The following is a 23,701-nucleotide window of genomic DNA, read 5'->3' as shown; positions in this document are numbered from 1 at the left end:
GAATCAGATGCAGAGTAGGGCGGGTCTTTACGGCATGCTAGTTGTGCTTTTCAGTGTCCAGCTGGGAGAGTGTAGCGGGGCTGAGAGAGTACTCGTCTCGACTACACTTAACACTTTCAGTGCCCAGCAGGGGGCGCACATTTAGTGCTTGAATGCCCACCATCCGCTTCAATGTTAACGTTAATATCGCCTAATCTATGTTTTAAATTATGGCTATGTGTCTAATCTGCCCGTCGCCCATCAATAACTCATTTTCCAGTCAACATTGTCGAAGCGGATTGTTTTTGTACCGGTTCATTTCCGTTTTATAGCATTTTGAAAAGCCCTCGTTTAAGAAAATAAAATATAAGATTCTCTGATAAACTCTGTGTTGTAATATTCTAGAATGTTGTCATTTTTCGGCCTATTTATGAATCGGTTTCAAATAAACGCTAGACCATCGATAGTAGATGTGTACGTGTGCACGCTGGTGCCGCGCGCTGAAAATCGATTCTCCTAGTTCCTGACCGCTCGCACAGTCAAACAGCCTGGGGGACACATATGGGAAAAGCTTATAACTCCGTGAAAACGGGTCTGCTCATCCCAAGACTGGTAAAATAGATTCCTTACCTGAGATCAGATGGTATCCAAATGGATTATTCCAATTCCTGATCGCCATTCGGAAAATCTATCCTTTTATTGATCCAATGCTACGTACTGTAAAGACATATTACACGCTGTCCTGAGGGTCCAGAATGAATCTGACCGGCTCCGGTTACATGCGTGAGAAGTAAAATGTGGATTCCGGATTTTTTTTTCTCATCAATTTTCATCGAGTCCAATCCAAAAGGGTGCATTACCATCTGGGAGACGATAGGGGCCGCTTTTTTCACATCTGAGCGCCTGGTGGGGCTGGCTTACCAACGGTAGATGAAATATGAATTCAGATCGCTAATAAAAAAAATAATATTCCTGTGGTGGGCATTCAACCCGCGGGCTGATAACCCGAGATATCTCGGGTTGGGCATTCAAAGTCCAGCCCTATGAATTTCATGACTTTTCTTGTGATCGCTTAGCCTTCTGACTATCACGGTTATACGCACGGATGCTCTCTAAAGTGGTTTGCATTAGCGGTCGTTTTGGTTCTTAATCTGCCTTTTTCTTTTTACTCCGCGCCGCTCGCGGTAAGCTTAACGAACTCTCCATGCTCCTCTGTGTGATCCTCAAGGGGGGGACTTCAAGTGTTATTAAATGTGTTGTGTTGAAACGTTTTACATTGCTTCCCCCACAAGGTATTTTATCCTGGCATACATCGCAGATCTGTCTCAGACACTTTGTAATAGTTCCACACCGCCGACATCATGTTTTAGGTTACTTAACATGCGACAATGACACCAACTCCGCTGAGAATTGGTCACGTCATCGATCGGTTTTCACCATCGGCGAAAATAAAGCATTATCGGAATTCCCCGATCTCATATTTATACTCAATATCGGTATCGCTGGCCGATCGATCGGGGGGCATCCCTACTTTCATGCATTGATGATGGAACATAATACCTATCATATGCATTTGATTTTTTTTATTGTAGCGTGTGTAGGGACGAAATGCCAATGCATTTAGTATAATACACGTTGGGGGCTATTAGCAGCATCCCAGGAATTACCCTAGACCACTCTAAAACCATACTTATATTCACCACGGTATAAAACGGGAATGTATGGATGGAATTTTCTTTTCTTTTTTACATCTTGACCGGAAGAAACTCAGTGTCAAATGACTATAGTATTGTATCCATAGCTATAATATAGAATATAGTTATAACTCTACAAACAAGGTGACCGACTCCATTAGTTTAATCTGTGGCATTGAATAGATGGGCCCCAAAAACAGTGCGGCACTCAAAGTGTTAATGAACCTTTATTTTTTTTACTAATATAATGATAATAGCATAATAATGCAAGGAAACCGTTTCAAAGTGCAATAAACCTTTATTTAACATTGGAAGACATTTTAAATATCCTAAATTACTACCTAACCAATCAGGTCTGCGATATGAGGTAGCGTCACAAGCAGAGTAACCTTGTTCCCAGTTTTATCTCCGTGAGAGCAATGATAAAACGAGCACAACTCCCATCCTAACCCGCGTCGCCCTTCATCAGTTCTGCTTCGTATATCACACATGCACTGTTATCACACATGCACTGTTATCACCGCGCCAAACACCACTGGTGTCCGTCGCCTTGTGTCCACAGATGTGGCCGAGACTCCACTGCCTTGGGTTAGGACGAAAGCGCACAACGAGGGCTGGCTGGGGAAGACGGATGGCACGTGGTACCTCCAACCGAGGTGGGCCCACGCAGAACCCTGCCTACGGCACCCGGGGACGCCGTGCCCCAAGAAGCGAGGCGATGCACCTTCGCTCCGGCAGTCTTGCCTCGCTGACCACACATGCACTGTTATCACTGCACAAACAACCCTGCTGCAAGTCGCACTGTCCACACATGTGATCAAGAGACTGCACTGCCTTCGGCTCGGGCCACAACGCTCAACACGACTCTTTGTACGGGAATAGGAGGTAGAATACGGAGTTTGGGGGAGGATTCGTGAAACATGTGTTTACCTGAGGCCGGGCGGAACCAGGAGTTGCATTGAAACCTACCAAGCAACCCGGGTAGACCGCCGCGACCGAGGTTATCGGACTACCAGGTCAGACGGGCCGACTTAGTCTCGCTGTACGAGGGCTGGCTGGGGAAGACGGATGGCACGCGCCACCCGTATGTATCCCCGACCATAGAGGCGAACCTGCAGGCGGTAGGAACCGTCCGCCCGAACACCGGCTGTTAGGCCGGCCGGCGGGGGCCCTACCAAGGCAGGTCACGTTTTCCATTCGGTCTAAAGACAAGAGGCGGGTTGCTAGGTTTACTGTAGGAAGGGGCTTTTAGACCCATGTTTTTTTTTTTTTGCTTCGAAAAGAGGGACATCCTCTCAATATGCAGGACGCGGGACATTAGGTCAAATGGCTGTGCAGTACAACCAAAAGCTACACTACAAGCAACATGGCAAAAATAGCTAGCTACATTGGCACTACTTTTTTTTTTTTCTTTTTTTTTTAATCAACTTCATGATCAAGTTTCCACCAAACAAATAGGCAGGCAAAAAATGCTCAGTTTGATTTAAAGAGAGCTCACCAGGGAGGCAGTGCGGATGGTGGCGAAGTGATCTCGGTTGCGGTAGTAGGCTCGCCGGCGGCCGGCCGAGGGGGCCTGGGGCTGGTCCATCTCAGGCTGGTAGGGGTCATCGTAGATGTTGTCCTGGCCCTGAGGAAAGAAGAAAGGAAATGAGTTACAGATGAATAGTGACCCATTAACACATTCTGAGCCACGCCTCTTTGACCATAATAGGGCTACCGTTGCCAATAAGGAAGTCAATGGGAGGTCGGGGAAATTTGCGAAGGCTTAAACTATATCTTAAATTATGGCTATGGGTAGGGTGGCCAAACGTCCCGATTTGTGCGGGACAGTCCCGCATTTCAGCCCTATGTCCCGTATGCCGCAAGAGAAGATCAATGTCCCGCATTTGCGCCCTTCCGAGCCCAATCTTCTCCGTTCCATTCGTTCCGTTTCTTCCCCTTTTGATTGACAAGTCAACAAGTCACCCGAGAGAGTGCAGCCGTTCCGATTTTGCAAAAGCAGCCAAATGCAACCAACCAGAAGGCGAGGCTGTGTTCCGAAGGAAGCTTACCCGCCTCCTCTGTGCTCAGCACCAATGGGAAGCATCAATTACCTTTTTTTATTTTTATTTCTGAGAGCCGGCCATTGCTCTCTACGCGAGAGACTGTAGCTCACAGCGTTACAGACCAGCTCACAACTTCCCAGAGACACTGACCTGCTGCAACTTTTCAGAGATGGTAAGTTCATCTAACTTATTCTAGTCTAAAGAAACCTATATATTACTATTTGTTAATCAGAGCGTTATTTGTTAATCAGAGCGTTATTTTACCGTGTGTTTGTGTGTGCGCGCCCCTGTGTAATGGCAAATTACTTTTACTCGCGCTTTTCGGTGGCTTTCAGTGTATGTATGGTAAAAACACATTATACATTCAGGTATATATTACTATTGATACATCGAGGTAACGTTAATATGCCTTTGTTAATCAGAACTATTTGCCTGTGTGCGCGCTTTCCGTGGCAAATGCACTCGCGCTTCGAGACGGTACGTTCATTTAACTTATTCTAGTCTAAAGAAACCTATATTACTATTGATACATCGAGGTAACGTTAATATGCCTTTGTTAATCAGAACTGTATTTGCCTGCGTGCGCTTTCCGTGGCAAATGCACTCGTGCTTCGAGACAGTAAGTTCATTTAACTTATTCTAGTCTAAAGAAACCTATATTACTATTGATACATCTAGGGTAACGTGAATGCCACAAAACTATAATGCCTTTAGTTAATCAGAAAGTTATTTTGATCAAAATGAATACATTATGTAAACATGATTATTGTATACATATTCATTACTGTCCCACAATTTCAACAAATGTCCCGCAAAATCGACACGCTGTCCTGCATTTGGATCATATGGATTTGGTCACCCTAGCTATGGGTCTAAAACACCCCTCGCTTATCAATGACTTGCTTGCAGTCAACATGTACGAAACGGATTGTTTTTTCATTGGTACATTTCCGTTTTATACCGTTTTGAATACGAGTATAGTTTGAGAGTTCTAGTAATTCCAGAGAAATTCCGCGATAATAGCTCTTTAGTGGAATACACAAAACACGTTGTAATTTTTCGGCTGATTTATTAATCGTTTTCAAATAAACACTAGATTATCGATAGTATATGTGTACTTATGCACGCTAGAGAAGCGGGCTGAAAAATCGATCATCTATGCCCTGCCTGGCGCTAACGTTACGCACACACACACATATGAGACACGTTGTGACCGATGTGAAAAAAAACTCTGATTACCCCAAGACTGGTAAAATAAAGTCCTTACCTCACATCAGATGTTCTGCAAAAAGATTAATCCAATTCCTGATCGCCATACCAAATATCAATCGTGTTTATTGATCCAACGTTATACCTCGAAACAGAGAATCCACGCTGCTTTCGGTTGCCTCAATGAATGCAATAGTCTCAGGTTACATGGCTCAGAAGTAAAATGTGAAGCCCGGAGTTTTTTTTTCTCATGCATTTCCATTGACTCCATTCCAATGGGTGCAATACCATCCGGGAGACGATAGGGGGCGGTATTTGCCCTTTTCGAGCTCAGACAGTCCCCAATGAAAACGTGAGGCTGGATTGATGAAAAATGAATGGATATCGCTAATAAAAGCAATAACGATTAAATAACGAGATTTCTCGTTGTTGGCACTCAATGTGTTAAGGTGCTTTTTAGCAGAGTTTCAGATTAATAGTGAACCATTAAGGTGCTTTTAGTAGAGTTCTAGATTAATAGTGAACCATTAAGATGCTTTTTAGCAGAGTTCCAGATTAATAGTGAACCATTAAGATGCTTTTGACTAGAGTTACAGATTAATAGTGAACCATTAAGGTGCTTTTTACTAGAGTTCCAGATTAATAGTGAACCATTAAGATGCTTTTTACTAGAGTTCCAGATTAATAGTGAACCATTAACGTGCTTTTAGTAGAGTTCTAGATTAATAGTGAACCATTAAGATGCTTTTTAGCAGAGTTCCAGATTAATAGTGAACCATTAAGATGCTTTTGACTAGAGTTACAGATTAATAGTGAACCATTAAGATGCTTTTTAGCAGAGTTCCAGATTAATAGTGAACCATTAAGGTGCTTTTTACTAGAGTTCCAGATTAATAGTGAACCATTAAGATGCTTTTTACTAGAGTTACAGATTAATAGTGAACCATTAACGTGCTTTTTAGTAGAGAGTTCCAGATTAATAGTGAACCATTTAGATGCTTTTTAGTAGAGTTACAGATTAATAGTGAACTATTAAGATGCTTTTTACTAGAGTTACAGATTAATAGTGAACCATTAAGATGCTTTTTACTAGAGTTCCAGATTAATAGTGAACCATTAAGATGCTTTTTACTAGTTACAGATTAATAGTGAACCATTAACGTGCTTTTTAGTAGAGAGTTCCAGATTAATAGTGAACCATTTAGATGCTTTTTAGTAGAGTTACAGATTAATAGTGAACCATTAACGTGCTTTTTAGTAGAGTTCCAGATTAATAGTGAACCATTAAGATGCTTTTGACTAGAGTTCCAGATTAATAGTGAACCATTAAGATGCTTTTTAGTAGAGAGTTCCAGATGCCAAGGCTGCTCCTCTGGTACAAACATGCCCCGACAAAGACTGGAGTTGGCCGGACAGTTTTTTAAATGTTCACCTACTGAACTAGCTAAGCAACAACAGCAAGACTTTTAAATGTGTTGCTGCCAGAAGAGTTCATTACTGAACAAAGTCCTTCTGAAAATCAACATATTAGCCCCTGGTGTTATCTGATACTTCCAGAAGACCTCCATTTAAATCAACGTCTGTTAAGTCACTATCTATCACCGAACGAGGTAAAACAATGGTGAACGAGCCTAAAGCCCTATGCAGCCTTACCAAGTATTATGAACTCTGTGTCTGTGGAGACATTCCCTGGAAAAGATCTCACTTCACTAATCGACCACAGGTAAAAAAGTACATGATATACGTTCTGTTATAGCCATGAAATAATGTATTTACGTATTTGTATCGAAGATGTATAATGTGTACGTATTACAAATAAGTACATATTACATAATCATAGGTGCCAGATGTGTTATCAGAGATACTTGAGGTGTTATCAGAGATACTTGAGGTGTTATCAGAGATACTTGGGGTGTTATCAGAGATACTTGAGGTGATAGAGATACTTGAGGTGTTATCAGAGATACTTGAGGTGTTATCTGAGATACTTGAGGTGTTATCAGAGATACTTGAGGTGTTATCAGAGATACTTGAGGTGTTATCAGAGATACTTGAGGTGTTATCAGAGATACTTGAGGTGTTATCAGAGATACTTGAGGTGATAGAGATACTTGAGGTGTTATCAGAGATACTTGAGGTGATAGAGATACTTGAGGTGTTATCAGAGATACTTGAGGTGTTATCTGAGATACTTGAGGTGTTATCAGAGATACTTGAGGTGTTATCAGAGATACTTGAGGTGTTATCAGAGATACTCGAGGTGTTATCAGAGATACTTGAGGTGTTATCAGAGATACTTGAGGTGTTATCAGAGATACTTGAGGTGTTATCAGAGATACTTGAGGTGTTATCAGAGATACTTGAGGTGTTATCAGAGATACTCGAGGTGTTATCAGAGATACTTGAGGTGATAGAGATACTTGAGGTGTTATCAGAGATACTTGAGGTGTTATCTGAGATACTTGAGGTGTTATCAGAGATACTTGAGGTGTTATCTGAGATACTTGAAATGTTATCAGAGATACTTGAGGTGTTATCAGAGATACTTGAGGTGTTATCAGAGATACTTGAGGTGTTATCTGAGATACTTGAGGTGTTATCAGAGATACTTGAGGTGTTATCAGAGATACTTGAGGTGTTATCAGAGATACTTGAGGTGTTATCAGAGATACTTGAGGTGTTATCAGAGATACTTGAGGTGTTATCAGAGATACTTGAGGTGTTATCAGAGATACTCGAGGTGTTATCAGAGATACTTGAGGTGTTATCAGAGATACTCGAGGTGTTATCAGAGATACTTGAGGTGTTATCAGAGATACTCGAGGTGTTATCAGAGATACTTGAGGTGTTATCAGAGATACTCGAGGTGTTATCAGAGATACTTGAGGTGTTATCAGAGATACTCGAGGTGTTATCTGAGATACTTGAGGTGTTATCTGAGATACTTGAGGTGTTATCAGAGATACTTGAGGTGTTATCAGAGATACTTGAGGTGTTATCAGAGATACTTGAGGTGTTATCAGAGATACTTGAGGTGTTATCAGAGATACTCGAGGTGTTATCAGAGATACTCGAGGTGTTATCAGAGATACTCGAGGTGTTATCAGAGATACTTGAGGTGTTATCAGAGATACTCGAGGTGTTATCAGAGATACTTGAGGTGTTATCAGAGATACTTGAGGTGTTATCAGAGATACTTGAGGTGATAGAGATACTTGAGGTGTTATCAGAGATACTTGAGGTGTTATCTGAGATACTTGAGGTGTTATCAGAGATACTCGAGGTGTTATCAGAGATACTCGAGGTGTTATTAGAGATACTTGAGGTGTTATCAGAGATACTTGAGGTGATAGAGATACTTGAGGTGATATCAGAGATACTTGAGGTGATAGAGATACTTGAGGTGTTATCAGAGATACTTGACTTGAGGTGTTATCAGAGATACTTGAGGTGTTATCTGAGATACTCGAGGTGTTATCAGAGATACTTGAGGTGATAGAGATACTCGAGGTGTTATCTGAGATACTTGAGGTGTTATCTGAGATACTTGAGGTGTTATCAGAGATACTCAAGGTGTTATCAGAGATACTCGAGGTGTTATCAGAGATACTTGAGGTGTTATCAGAGATACTTGAGGTGTTATCAGAGATACTCGAGGTGTTATCAGAGATACTCGAGGTGTTATCAGAGATACTCGAGGTGTTATCAGAGATACTTGAGGTGTTATCAGAGATACTCGAGGTGTTATCAGAGATACTTGAGGTGTTATCAGAGATACTTGAGGTGTTATCAGAGATACTTGAGGTGATAGAGATACTTGAGGTGTTATCAGAGATACTTGAGGTGTTATCTGAGATACTTGAGGTGTTATCAGAGATACTCGAGGTGTTATCAGAGATACTCAAGGTGTTATTAGAGATACTTGAGGTGTTATCAGAGATACTTGAGGTGATAGAGATACTTGAGGTGATATCAGAGATACTTGAGGTGATAGAGATACTTGAGGTGTTATCAGAGATACTTGACTTGAGGTGTTATCAGAGATACTTGAGGTGTTATCTGAGATACTCGAGGTGTTATCAGAGATACTTGAGGTGATAGAGATACTCGAGGTGTTATCTGAGATACTTGAGGTGTTATCTGAGATACTTGAGGTGTTATCAGAGATACTCAAGGTGTTATCAGAGATACTCGAGGTGTTATCAGAGATACTTGAGGTGTTATCAGAGATACTCGAGGTGTTATCAGAGATACTCGAGGTGTTATCAGAGATACTCGAGGTGTTATCAGAGATACTCGAGGTGTTATCAGAGATACTTGAGGTGTTATCAGAGATACTCGAGGTGTTATCAGAGATACTTGAGGTGTTATCAGAGATACTTGGTGTTATTAGAGATACTCGAGGTGTTATCAGAGATACTCGAGGTGTTATCAGAGATACTTGGTGTTATTAGAGATACTTGAGGTGTTATCAGAGATACTCGAGGTGTTATCAGAGATACTTGAGGTGTTATCAGAGATACTTGAGGTGTTATCAGAGATACTTGAGGTGTTATCAGAGATACTTGAGGTGTTATCAGAGATACTCGAGGTGTTATCAGAGATACTCGAGGTGTTATCAGAGATACTCGAGGTGTTATCAGAGATACTTGAGGTGTTATCAGAGATACTCGAGGTGTTATCAGAGATACTTGAGGTGTTATCAGAGATACTTGAGGTGTTATCAGAGATACTTGAGGTGATAGAGATACTTGAGGTGTTATCAGAGATACTTGAGGTGTTATCTGAGATACTTGAGGTGTTATCAGAGATACTCGAGGTGTTATCAGAGATACTCGAGGTGTTATTAGAGATACTTGAGGTGTTATCAGAGATACTTGAGGTGATAGAGATACTTGAGGTGATATCAGAGATACTTGAGGTGATAGAGATACTTGAGGTGTTATCAGAGATACTTGACTTGAGGTGTTATCAGAGATACTTGAGGTGTTATCTGAGATACTCGAGGTGTTATCAGAGATACTTGAGGTGATAGAGATACTCGAGGTGTTATCTGAGATACTTGAGGTGTTATCTGAGATACTTGAGGTGTTATCAGAGATACTCAAGGTGTTATCAGAGATACTCGAGGTGTTATCAGAGATACTTGAGGTGTTATCAGAGATACTTGAGGTGTTATCAGAGATACTCAAGGTGTTATCAGAGATACTCGAGGTGTTATCAGAGATACTCGAGGTGTTATCAGAGATACTCGAGGTGTTATCAGAGATACTTGAGGTGTTATCAGAGATACTCGAGGTGTTATCAGAGATACTTGAGGTGTTATCAGAGATACTTGGTGTTATTAGAGATACTCGAGGTGTTATCAGAGATACTCGAGGTGTTATCAGAGATACTTGGTGTTATTAGAGATACTTGAGGTGTTATTAGAGATACTTGAGGTGATAGAGATACTTGAGGTGTTATCAGAGATACTCGAGGTGTTATCAGAGATACTTGAGGTGTTATCAGAGATACTTGAGGTGTTATCAGAGATACTCGAGGTGTTATCTGAGATACTTGAGGTGTTATCTGAGATACTTGAGGTGTTATCAGAGATACTTGAGGTGTTATCAGAGATACTTGAGGTGTTATCAGAGATACTTGAGGTGTTATCAGAGATACTTGAGGTGTTATCTGAGATACTTGAGGTGTTATCTGAGATACTTGAGGTGTTATCAGAGATACTCGAGGTGTTATCAGAGATACTTGAGGTGTTATCAGAGATACTTGAGGTGTTATCTGAGATACTTGAGGTGTTATTAGAGATACTTGAGGTGTTATCAGAGATACTCGAGGTGTTATCAGAGATACTCGAGGTGTTATCAGAGATACTCGAGGTGTTATCAGAGATACTTGAGGGGTTATCAGAGATACTTGAGGTGTTATCAGAGATACTCGAGGTGTTATCAGAGATACTCGAGGTGTTATCAGAGATACTCGAGGTGTTATCAGAGATACTTGAGGTGTTATCAGAGATACTTGAGGTGTTATCAGAGATACTTGAGGTGTTATCTGAGATACTTGAGGTGTTATCAGAGATACTCGAGGTGTTATCAGAGATACTTGAGATGTTATCAGAGATACTCGAGGTGTTATCAGAGATACTTGAGGTGTTATCAGAGATACTTGAGGTGTTATCAGAGATACTTGTGTTATCAGAGATACTCGAGGTGTTATCAGAGATACTCGAGGTGTTATCAGAGATACTTGAGGTGTTATCTGAGATACTTGAGGTGTTATTAGAGATACTCGAGGTGTTATCAGAGATACTCGAGGTGTTATCAGAGATACTTGAGGTGTTATCTGAGATACTTGAGGTGTTATCTGAGATACTCGAGGTGTTATCAGAGATACTTGAGGTGTTATCAGAGATACTCGAGGTGTTATCAGAGATACTCGAGGTGTTATCAGAGATACTCGAGGTGTTATCAGAGATACTTGAGGTGTTATCAGAGATACTCGAGGTGTTATCAGAGATACTTGAGGTGTTATCAGAGATACTTGGTGTTATTAGAGATACTCGAGGTGTTATCAGAGATACTCGAGGTGTTATCAGAGATACTTGGTGTTATTAGAGATACTTGAGGTGTTATCAGAGATACTCGAGGTGTTATCAGAGATACTTGAGGTGTTATCAGAGATACTTGAGGTGTTATCAGAGATACTTGGTGTTATCAGAGATACTTGAGGTGTTATCAGAGATACTTGAGGTGTTATCAGAGATACTTGAGGTGTTATCAGAGATACTCGAGGTGTTATCAGAGATACTTGAGGTGTTATCAGAGATACTCGAGGTGTTATCAGAGATACTTGAGGTGTTATCAGAGATACTCGAGGTGTTATCAGAGATACTTGAGGTGTTATCAGAGATACTCGAGGTGTTATCAGAGATACTTGAGGTGTTATCAGAGATACTTGAGGTGTTATCTGAGATACTTGAGGTGTTATCTGAGATACTTGAGGTGTTATCAGAGATACTTGAGGTGTTATCAGAGATACTTGAGGTGTTATCAGAGATACTTGAGGTGTTATCAGAGATACTTGAGGTGTTATCAGAGATACTCGAGGTGTTATCAGAGATACTCGAGGTGTTATCAGAGATACTTGAGGTGTTATCAGAGATACTCGAGGTGTTATCAGAGATACTTGAGGTGTTATCAGAGATACTTGAGGTGTTATCAGAGATACTTGAGGTGATAGAGATACTTGAGGTGTTATCAGAGATACTTGAGGTGTTATCTGAGATACTTGAGGTGTTATCAGAGATACTCGAGGTGTTATCAGAGATACTCGAGGTGTTATTAGAGATACTTGAGGTGTTATCAGAGATACTTGAGGTGATAGAGATACTTGAGGTGATATCAGAGATACTTGAGGTGATAGAGATACTTGAGGTGTTATCAGAGATACTTGACTTGAGGTGTTATCAGAGATACTTGAGGTGTTATCTGAGATACTCGAGGTGTTATCAGAGATACTTGAGGTGATAGAGATACTCGAGGTGTTATCTGAGATACTTGAGGTGTTATCTGAGATACTTGAGGTGTTATCAGAGATACTCAAGGTGTTATCAGAGATACTCGAGGTGTTATCAGAGATACTTGAGGTGTTATCAGAGATACTTGAGGTGTTATCAGAGATACTCGAGGTGTTATCAGAGATACTCGAGGTGTTATCAGAGATACTCGAGGTGTTATCAGAGATACTCGAGGTGTTATCAGAGATACTTGAGGTGTTATCAGAGATACTCGAGGTGTTATCAGAGATACTTGAGGTGTTATCAGAGATACTTGGTGTTATTAGAGATACTCGAGGTGTTATCAGAGATACTCGAGGTGTTATCAGAGATACTTGGTGTTATTAGAGATACTTGAGGTGTTATTAGAGATACTTGAGGTGATAGAGATACTTGAGGTGTTATCAGAGATACTCGAGGTGTTATCAGAGATACTTGAGGTGTTATCAGAGATACTCGAGGTGTTATCTGAGATACTTGAGGTGTTATCTGAGATACTTGAGGTGTTATCAGAGATACTTGAGGTGTTATCAGAGATACTTGAGGTGTTATCAGAGATACTTGAGGTGTTATCTGAGATACTTGAGGTGTTATTAGAGATACTTGAGGTGTTATCAGAGATACTCGAGGTGTTATCAGAGATACTTGAGGTGTTATCAGAGATACTTGAGGTGTTATCTGAGATACTTGAGGTGTTATTAGAGATACTTGAGGTGTTATCAGAGATACTCGAGGTGTTATCAGAGATACTCGAGGTGTTATCAGAGATACTCGAGGTGTTATCAGAGATACTTGAGGTGTTATCAGAGATACTTGAGGTGTTATCAGAGATACTCGAGGTGTTATCAGAGATACTCGAGGTGTTATCAGAGATACTTGAGGTGTTATCAGAGATACTTGAGGTGTTATCTGAGATACTTGAGGTGTTATCAGAGATACTTGAGGTGTTATCAGAGATACTTGAGGTGTTATCTGAGATACTTGAGGTGTTATCAGAGATACTCGAGGTGTTATCAGAGATACTTGAGGTGTTATCAAAGATACTCGAGGTGTTATCAGAGATACTCGAGGTGTTATCAGAGATACTTGAGGTGTTATCAGAGATACTTGAGGTGTTATCAGAGATACTCGAGGTGTTATCAGAGATACTCGAGGTGTTATCAGAGATACTTGAGGTGTTATCTGAGATACTTGAGGTGTTATTAGAGATACTCGAGGTGTTATCAGAGATACTCGAGGTGTTATCAGAGATACTCGAGGTGTTATCTGAGATACTTGAGGTGTTATCTGAGATACTCGAGGTGTTATCAGAGATACTCGAGGTGTTATCAGAGATACTCGAGGTGTTATCAGAGATACTTGAGGTGTTATCAGAGATACTCGAGGTGTTATCAGAGATACTTGAGGTGTTATCAGAGATACTCGAGGTGTTATCAGAGATAGAGGTGTTATCAGAGATACTTGAGGTGTTATCAGAGATACTTGAGGTGTTATCTGAGATACTCGAGGTGTTATCAGAGATACTTGAGGTGTTATCAGAGATACTTGAGGTGTTATCTGAGATACTCGAGGTGTTATCTGAGATACTTGAGGTGTTATCAGAGATACTTGAGGTGTTATCAGAGATACTCGAGGTGTTATCAGAGATACTCGAGGTGTTATCAGAGATACTTGAGGTGTTATCAGAGATACTTGAGGTGTTATCAGAGATACTCGAGGTGTTATCAGAGATACTTGAGGTGTTATCTGAGATACTTGGTGTTATCTGAGATACTTGAGGTGATATCAGAGATACTTGAGGTGTTATCAGAGATACTTGAGGTGATAGAGATACTTGAGGTGATATCAGAGATACTTGAGGTGTTATCTGAGATACTTGAGGTGTTATCAGAGATACTTGAGGTGTTATCAGAGATACTTGAGGTGTTATTAGAGATACTTGAGGTGTTATCAGAGATACTTGAGGTGTTATCAGAGATACTTGAGGTGATGGAGATACTTGAGGTGTTATCAGAGATACTTGAGGTGTTATTAGAGATACTTGAGGTGTTATCAGAGATACTTGAGGTGTTAGAGATACTCAAGGTGTTATCCGAGATACTTGAGGTGTTATCTGAGATACTTGAGGTGTTATCAGAGATACTTGAGGTGTTATCAGAGATACTCGAGGTGTTATCTGAGATACTTGAGGTGATATCAGAGATACTTGAGGTGTTATCAGAGATACTTGAGGTGTTATCCGAGATACTCGAGGTGTTATCCGAGATACTTGAGGTGTTATCAGAGATACTTGAGGTGTTATCCGAGATACTTGAGGTGTTATCTGAGATACTTGAGGTGTTATCCGAGATACTCGAGGTGTTCAGGGCGGGTGCTCGTGTCTCACGGTGGGCCGGTGGATGGGTTAGGGTTAGGGGTGTTCAGGGCGGGTGCTCGTGTCTCACGGTGGGCCGGTGGATGGGTTAGGGTTAGGGGTGTTCAGGGCGGGTGCTCGGGTGGGCCGGTGGATGGGTTAGGGTTAGGGGTGTTCAGGGCGGGTGCTCGTGTCTCACGGTGGGCCGGTGGATGGGTTAGGGTTAGGGGTGTTCAGGGCGGGTGCTCGTGTCTCACGGTGGGCCGGTGGATGGGTTAGGGTTAGGGGTGTTCAGGGCGGGTGCTCGTGTCTCACGGTGGGCCGGTGGATGATGGAGCTGTTGGAGGTCACGGTGTGGTCCCCCTCCTGCATCATGACCATCTCTGGGCTGCTGTGGTCCGAGGCGTCCGCCAGGCTGGTGACGGAGCTGCTGTGGGAGCTGCTGGCTGAGATGGACATGCTGGGCACCGACTGGGAGCTCTCCACGCTGTTCACCGTCCCAGAGCGCCGCAGGTACTGCTCCGCCTCCTGCACACACACACACACCAAGCACACACACACACCAAGCACACACACACACACACACCAAGCACACACACACCAAGCACACACACACACACACACCAAGCACACACACACACACCAAGCACACACACACACACCAAGCACACACACACACCAAGCACACACACACACACCAAGCACACACACACACACCAAGCACACACACACACCAAGCACACACACACCAAGCACACACACACACACCAAGCACACACACACACCAAGCACACACACACACACCAAGCACACACACACACCAAGCACACACACACACACCAAGCACACACACACACACCAAGCACACACACACACCAAGCACACACACACACACCAAGCACACACACACACCAAGCACACACACACACCAAGCACACACGCACACACACAGCACATTTTAAATGCTTTATTTATGTCCACATAAATACAAAGTACATTAACCCTTTCAGTGCCACAGACGACATCTCGTTTTATCAGCCCCCCCCCCATTGAGTGCCCACGACGACAAATACCGTTTTATTTTTTTATTAGCAATCTGAATTCATATTTCATCAACCGAGTCTCCCGTTGGTACACCAGCCCCTACAGGAGCTCAGATGGAAAAAAGCGCCCCCTATCGTCTATCCCTGTGTAACTGCAGGTCAGTCGCTTAGACTGACCTGGGATCTGTAGATCTGTAGAGGTGGAGCCAACTGGCTCCTTGTGCTGGCGAGCCGTCTGCTCAAGAGGGATCTGATCGCGGGACGGAAATCAGCCTGGAATATATATTTACAGCAGCCAATAATCAATCAATAAGCGTGATCGATATTTGGAATGGCGATCAGGAATTGGAATAATCTTTTTGGAGAACATCTGATCTAAGGTAAGGAGTCTATGTTACCAGTTTTGGGGTAATCTGAGCTGTATTCGCTGAGATAACAGCGTGTCCCCTATGTGTGATGTGGCTGTTTGGCTGTGATCGCTGATGAGGAAATAAGATAATTGATTTCTCAGCTTGCGTCTATAGCGTGCATACGTACACATATACTATCGATAATCTAGCGTTTATTTGAAAACGATTCATAAATAGGCCAGTTTTTGTGTATTCTAGAATATTCCAGTAAATGACTTTTATCACGGAATCTTTATATTTTCCTTGAAAACGAGGGCTTTTCAAAATGCTATAAAACGAAAATTAACCGATAAAAAGAACAATCCGTTTCGACAATGTTGACTGCAAACGAGTCATTGATAAGCGACGGGCAGATTAGACACACAGCAATCATTTAAAACATAGATTAGGTGTTTTTAACGCTAACATTGAAGTGGGTGGCGGCATTCAAGGAGGTTCCGGGGCACCGAGCTCGGGCACGGAAAGTGTTAAGGACATAAACACGAACAGTGCAATAGCTCATTGGGAGTTATTCAATTACGTTTGTAACTGTGCAGCACCCATCTCTCTGTCACAAACAGGCTGGCTGGCAGTGTGCGGAAGTAAGGCATAGAATATTAAAAATAGTTTTCTCTAACGAACGCATTTATCTATTTCTATCGTTTCATTCTCCTGCCGCCCCGAGGGAACCAACTGGCCACAAGCCTGCTCCTCTAACCTTTGACCTCTTTCTAACCCACTTCTCTAACCTTTAACCTCTTTCTAACCCACTTCTCTAACCTTTAACCTCTTTCTAACCCACTTCTCTAACCTTTAACCTCTTTCTAACCCACTTCTCTAACCTTTAGTGGGTTAATTCGAACCTTTAACTGTTCTGTGTGCGCAGTCCACCATAACAAACTCCTAGCACAAGTAAAAGCACTCTGCCATTCTGGGATAATATCTTAACACATTCAGTACCAACGACGAGATTAGTCGGGTTAACTCGCCATGCGTTGAGTGCCAAGGCCTGAGAAAAAAAACGAGAAAACTCAGGTTTTAATCGTTATTTCTTTTATTAGCAATATCCATTCATTTTTCATCCATCCAGCCTGACGTTATCATTGGGAATGGGTCTGAGCTCGAAAAGGGCAAATACCGTCTCCTATCGTCTCCCGGATGGTATTGCACATCATTGGATTGGATTGGGTGGGCATGTGCATCAGAAAAAAAGTCCCGGTACAGGGTTTTCCCTTCTCTGGCAAGCAGTATCTGTTACCACATTCACTGGGGAGGCTGGGAGCAGCTTTCGATTATGTGTTTTGGACTATAACGTTGGATCAATAAACGCAATCAATATTTGTAATGGCGATCAGGCATTGGATTAATCTTTTTGCAGAACATCTGATGTGAGGTAAGGACTCTATGTTACCAGTTTTGGGTTAATCAGATGTTTTTTTCACAGCGATCACAACGTGTGTGTGTGTGTGTGTGTGTGTGTGTGTGTGTGTAACGTTAGCGCTAAGCACGGCATGGATAATAGATTTTTCAGCCCGCTTCTCTAGCGTGCATAAGTACACATATACTATCGATAATTTGAAAACGATTCATAAATCAGCCGAAAAATTACAACGAGTTTTGTGTATTCCACTAAAGAGCTATTATCACGGAATTTCTCTGGAATTACTAGAACTCTCCAAAACTATACTCGTATTCAAAACGGTATCAAACGGAAATGTACTGATGAAAAAACAATCCGTTTCATACATGTTGACTGCAAGCAAGTCATTGATAAGCGATGGGTGTTTTAGACCCATAGCCATAATTTAAGATATAGTTTAAGCCTTCGCAAATTTCCCCGACCTCCCATTGACTTCCTTATTGGCACGGTAGCCCTAATATGGTCAAAGGGGCGTGGCTCTGAATGAGTTAATGCTTCCACGCTCCCACCTCCTCTGATAATATCTTAATGCCCCCACCTCCTCTGGGATAATATCTTAATGCCCCCACCTCCTCTGGGATAATATCTTAATGCCCCCACCTCCTGTGGGATAATATCTTAATGCTCCCACCTCCTGTGGGATAATATCTTAATGCCCCCACCTCCTCTGGGATAATATCTTAATGCCCCCACCTCCTCTGGGATAATATCTTAATGCCCCCACCTCCTGTGGGATAATATCTTAATGCTCCCACCTCCTGTGGGATAATATCTTAATGCCCCCACCTCCTCTGGGATAATATCTTAATGCCCCCACCTCCTGTGGGATAATATCTTAATGCTCCCACCTCCTGTGGGATAATATCTTAATGCCCCCACCTCCTGTGGGATAATATCTTAATGCCCCCACCTCCTCTGATAATATCTTAATGCTCCCACCTCCTCTGGGATAATATCTTAATGCTCCCCCCTCCTCTGATAATATCTTAAGGCGAGACACTGCAGGTGAATAGGCAAATATACTTGTGTATATTTTGCTTCCTAAACATGTCTTCTATGAAACTAGTGACAATAAAACGTCAATAACACACATTTAGTCGTTTATTTTACTTCATTTAGCCTTATTGCATCCATAAATGTGCACATATTTAATGGTGAAGTGCCTCATTTGCATATATAAACATACATTTCAGAAAACTTGCAATATATTTTTTCTTAGTTTATATGTACATAACAAACTGGGAAAGTTTCATAGTGATATCTATTCAAATATTTTTTTGCCTATTACTACACTGTACTACACCGTTTGTAGCCTGTGTGTAGTTCTGTTCAGTTCAATAACATCATTATTATTATTATTATTCAGTTATCAGGCATGTGTTTAGGTTGTCTATTACTAATGGTTTGATTAGGTTTTGTGTTTGTAAATATCTGTTTAAAAAAAAAGTATGGTATTTTACAATACAGAACTTTGAAGGCGTTTTCCCAAAAATGAGTTTAAAGAGTTTTTCCTCATACTCTGAGCCAGAAATCTCCATTGCAGTAGCACTCACATACACCAAACCTTCCAGTTCTATTCATATCTATGTTCTGAAGGTATTTACAGAAGGGTTTGTTGATATCGCATTCATACCCTGATTTATATCACATTTCATTCCTAAAAACATGGCGAAATATGGAATTTTACCATTAAAATTGACTGAATGGAGTATTTTCTGATTTATGGAGTGATAAAAAGAGATATCCAAAATCCCCTCTGTAATAACCTTTGGCTCTAATATGTCAACAAAACGAAACTATAATTTTGAAAATGGCTTTATCCAATGTTCAGATTTCTGTCCTGGAATTATATGCAAATTAGTGCATATTTAAGTAGATAGTGCCTCATTTGCATATTTAAACATACAATTTCAGAAAACTTGTAATAGAAAACAGTCTTGTCTTAATATAAGTAATCAACTGGGGAAGTTTCATTGTGATATCTATTAGTTAATTATTTTACCCTATTCACCTGTAGTGTCTCCCCTTAATGCTCCCACCTCCTCTGGGATAATATCTTAATGCTCCCACCTCCTCTGATAATATCTTAATGCTCCCACCTCCTGTGGGATAATATCTTAATGCTCCCACCTCCTCTGGGATAATATCTTAATGCTCCCACCTCCTCTGGGATAATATCTTAATGCTCCCACCTCCTCTGGGATAATATCTTAATGCCCCCCCCACCTCCTCTGGGATAATATCTTAATGCTCCCACCTCCTCTGGGATAATATCTTAATGCTCCCACCTCCTCTGATAATATCTTAATGCTCCCACCTCCTCTGGGATAATATCTTAATGCTCCCCACCTCCTCTGGGATAATATCTTAATGCTCCCCCACCTCCTCTGGGATAATATCTTAATGCTCCCCACCTCCTCTGGGATAATATCTTAATGCTCCCCCCTCCTCTGATAATATCTTAATGCTCCCCCACCTCCTCTGGGATAATATCTTAATGCTCCCCACCTCCTCTGGGATAATATCTTAATGCTCCCCCTCCTCTGATAATATCTTAATGCCCCCACCTCCTCTGATAATATCTTAATGCTCCCCCACCTCCTCTGGGATAATATCTTAATGCTCCCCCCTCCTCTGGGATAATATCTTAATGCTCCCCCTCCTCTGATAATATCTTAATGCTCCCACCTCCTCTGGGATAATATCTTAATGCTCCCCCACCTCCTCTGGGATAATATCTTAATGCCCCCCCCTCCTCTGGGATAATATCGTAATGCCCCCCCCTCCTCTGGGATAATATCTTAATGCCCCCCCCCCCCTCCTCTGGGATAATATCTTAATGCTCCCCACCTCCTGTGGGATAATATCTTAATGCTCCCCCCTCCTCTGGGATAATATCTTAATGCCCCCACCTCCTGTGGGATAATATCTTAATGCTCCCACCTCCTGTGGGATAATATCTTAATGCTCCCCCCCCCCTCCTCTGATAATATCTTAATGCTCCACCTCCTGTGGGATAATATCTTAATGCTCCCACCTCCTCTGATAATATCTTAATGCCCCCACCTCCTCTGGGATAATATCTTAATGCCCCCACCTCCTCTGAGATAATATCTTAATGCTCCCACCTCCTCTGGGATAATATCTTAATGCCCCCACCTCCTCTGATAATATCTTAATGCCCCCACCTCCTCTGGGATAATATCTTAATGCCCCCACCTCCTCTGAGATAATATCTTAATGCTCCCACCTCCTCTGATAATATCTTAATGCTCGCCCCTCCTCCTCTGGGATAATATCTTAATGCTCCCACCTCCTCTGGGATAATATCTTAATGCTCCCACCTCCTCTGAGATAATATCTTAATGCCCCCACCTCCTCTGAGATAATATCTTAATGCCCCCACCTCCTCTGAGATAATATCTGAATGCCTCCACGCTCCCACCTCCTCATCCTCGCCTCCCTCGCTGGTGGGTCCGTTGGGCTGCGTCTCCTGGAACAGGATCTTCTTCATCTTGCGGTACTGCAGGTTGTCCAGCTCTCGCACTGCGTCCTTGGTGCGCGCTATCAGGTCCATGACCGCCGTCAGAGGACGCTCACGACACAGGAAGAGATGCTGAAGAGGGGATGAGAGAAGAGGTTAGAGAGAAGAGAGAAGAGAGGAGAGAGGAGAGAGAAGAGAGGAGAGAAGAGAGGAGAGAGGAGAGAGAAGAGAGACGAGAGAAGAGAGAAGAGGTTAGAGAGAAGAGAGACGAGAGACGAGAGACGAGAGAAGAGAGAAGAGGTTAGAGAGAAAGAGAGAAGAGAGAAGAGAGAAGAGAGGAGAGAGAAGAAAGAAGAGAGAAGAGAGGAGAGAGAAGAGAGAAGAGAGAAGAGAGAAGAAAGAAGAGAGAAGAGAGAAGAGGTTAGAGAGAAGAGAGAGAGAGAAGAGAGAAGACTTTGACTTTTGATGTTCTTTTATTAAAACATGTCAACTAAAAACAGTCAATAGAGACACAAAAAATCTCACGGCATCTTCATAAAAACAACACACACACCCACACACTCCCCCGCACACACACCCACACACACACTCACTCGCACGCACACACCCACACACACACACCCACAACCACCCCTACAAACTCCAAACACCTCCTCCAGCACATAAAAAACCACTTGACATTCAAGAGAGAAGAGGTTAGAGAGAAAGAGAGAAGAGAGAAGAGAGAAGAGAGAAGAGAGAAGAGGTTAGAGAAAGAGAGAAGAGAGAAGAGAGAAGAGAGAAGAGGTTAGAGAGAAGAGAGAAGAGAGAAGAGAGGAGAGAGAAGAAAGAAGAGAGAAGAGAGGAGAAAGAGAGAAGAGAGAAGAGAGAAGAGGTTAGAGAGAAAGAGAGAAAGAGAGAAGAGAGAAGAGAGAAGAGGGAGAAGAGAGAAGAGAGAAGAGGTTAGAGAGAAAGAGAGGAGAGAGGAGAGAGAAGAGAGGAGAGAGAAGAGAGGAGAGAGAAGAGAGAAGAGGTTAGCGAGAAAGAGAGAAGAGAGAAGAGAGAAGAGAGGAGAGAGAAGAGAGGAGAGAGAAGAGAGGAGAGAGAAGAGAGGAGAGAGAAGAGGTTAGAGAGAAAGAGAGAAGAGAGAAGAGAGGAGAGAGAAGAAAGAAGAAAGAAGAGAGAAGAGAGAAGAGGTTAGAGAGAAAGAGAGAAGAGAGAAGAGAGAAGAGAGAAGAGAGAAGAGAGAAGAAAGGAGAGAGAAGAGAGAAGAGAGAAGAAAGAAGAGAGAAGAGAGAAGAGAGGAGAGAGAAGAGAGAAGAAAGAGAGAAGAGAGAAGAGAGAAGAGAGAAGAGAGAAGAGAGAAGAGAGAAGAGGTTAGAGAGAAGAGAGAAGAGAGAAGAGAGAAGAGGTTAGAGAGAAGAGGTTGGCTTTGGCAATGTAAACGTATGTTTCCCATGTCAATAAAGCCCATTTGAATTGAATTGAATTGAATTGAGAAGAGAGAAGAGGTTAGAGAGAAGAGAGAAGAAAGAAGAGAGGAGAGAAGAAAGAAGGGGTTAGGAGAGGAGGGTTAGGAGAGAAGAGGTTAGAGAAGGGGTTAGGAGAGAAGGGGTTAGAGAAGGGGTTAGAGAAGGGGTTAGGAGAGAAGGGGTTAGGAGAGAAGGGGTTAGAGAAGGGGTTAGGAGAGAAGGGGTTAGGAGAGAAGGGGTTAGAGAAGGGGTTAGGAGAGAAGGGGTTAGAGAAGGGGTTAGAGAAGGGGTTAGGAGAGAAGGGGTTAGGAGAGAAGGGGTTAGAGAAGGGGTTAGGAGAGAAGGGGTTAGGAGAGAAGGGGTTAGAGAAGGGGTTAGGAGAGGAGGGGTTAGGAGAGAAGGGGTTAGGAGAGAAGGGGTTAGAGAAGGGGTTAGAGAGGAGGGGTTAGGAGAGGAGGGGTTAGAGAGGAGGGGTTAGAGAGGAGGGGTTAGGAGAGGAGGGGTTAGGAGAGGAGGGGTTAGGAGAGAAGGGGTTAGGAGAGAAGGGGTTAGAGAAGGGGTTAGGAGAGGAGGGGTTAGAGAGGAGGGGTTAGGAGAGAAGGGGTTAGGAGAGAAGGGGTTAGAGAAGGGGTTAGGAGAGGAGGGGTTAGAGAAGGGGTTAGGAGAGGAGGGGTTAGGAGAGGAGGGGTTAGAGAAGGGGTTAGGAGAGAAGGGGTTAGGAGAGAAGGGGTTAGAGAAGGGGTTAGGAGAGAAGGGGTTAGAGAAGGGGTTAGGAGAGAAGGGGTTAGAGAAGGGGTTAGAGAGGAGGGGTTAGAGAAGGGGTTAGAGAGGAGGGGTTAGGAGAGGAGGGGTTAGAGAAGGGGTTAGGAGAGAAGGGGTTAGAGAAGGGGTTAGAGAGGAGGGGTTAGGAGAGGAGGGGTTAGAGAGGAGGGGTTAGAGAGGAGGGGTTAGAGAAGGGGTTAGAGAAGGGGTTAGAGAGGAGGGGTTAGGAGAGAAGGGGTTAGAGAAGGGGTTAGGAGAGAAGGGGTTAGAGAAGGGGTTAGGAGAGGAGGGGTTAGAGAAGGGGTTAGGAGAGG

The 23,701-nt window shown here is 42.6% G+C and overlaps 1 protein-coding gene across 4 annotated transcripts in view; it reads right to left on the bottom strand.

Annotated features, from left to right (window-relative positions):
* taok2a (TAO kinase 2a) overlaps positions 1–23,701 on the bottom strand; it is a gene marked incomplete at its 3' end in the record, with an annotated part of 116,647 nt that overhangs the window by 43,423 nt on the left and 49,523 nt on the right. For all 4 annotated transcript variants that reach the window (XM_084326130.1, XM_084326131.1, XM_084326132.1 and 1 more), the window contains 3 exons: positions 21,136–21,306; positions 15,154–15,366; positions 3,172–3,300 (listed from right to left, as the gene is read on the bottom strand). In XM_084326130.1, the coding sequence (XP_084182256.1) occupies positions 3,172–3,300; positions 15,154–15,366; positions 21,136–21,306 (513 nt within the window). The remainder of the gene's footprint in view (positions 1–3,171; positions 3,301–15,153; positions 15,367–21,135; positions 21,307–23,701) is intronic.

Source organism: Notolepis coatsorum (genome assembly GCF_963971535.1).
Source record: "Notolepis coatsorum genome assembly, chromosome: 12".
NCBI lineage: Eukaryota > Metazoa > Chordata > Actinopteri > Aulopiformes > Paralepididae > Notolepis > Notolepis coatsorum.
This window is presented reverse-complemented; position numbering and strand designations above follow the sequence as displayed.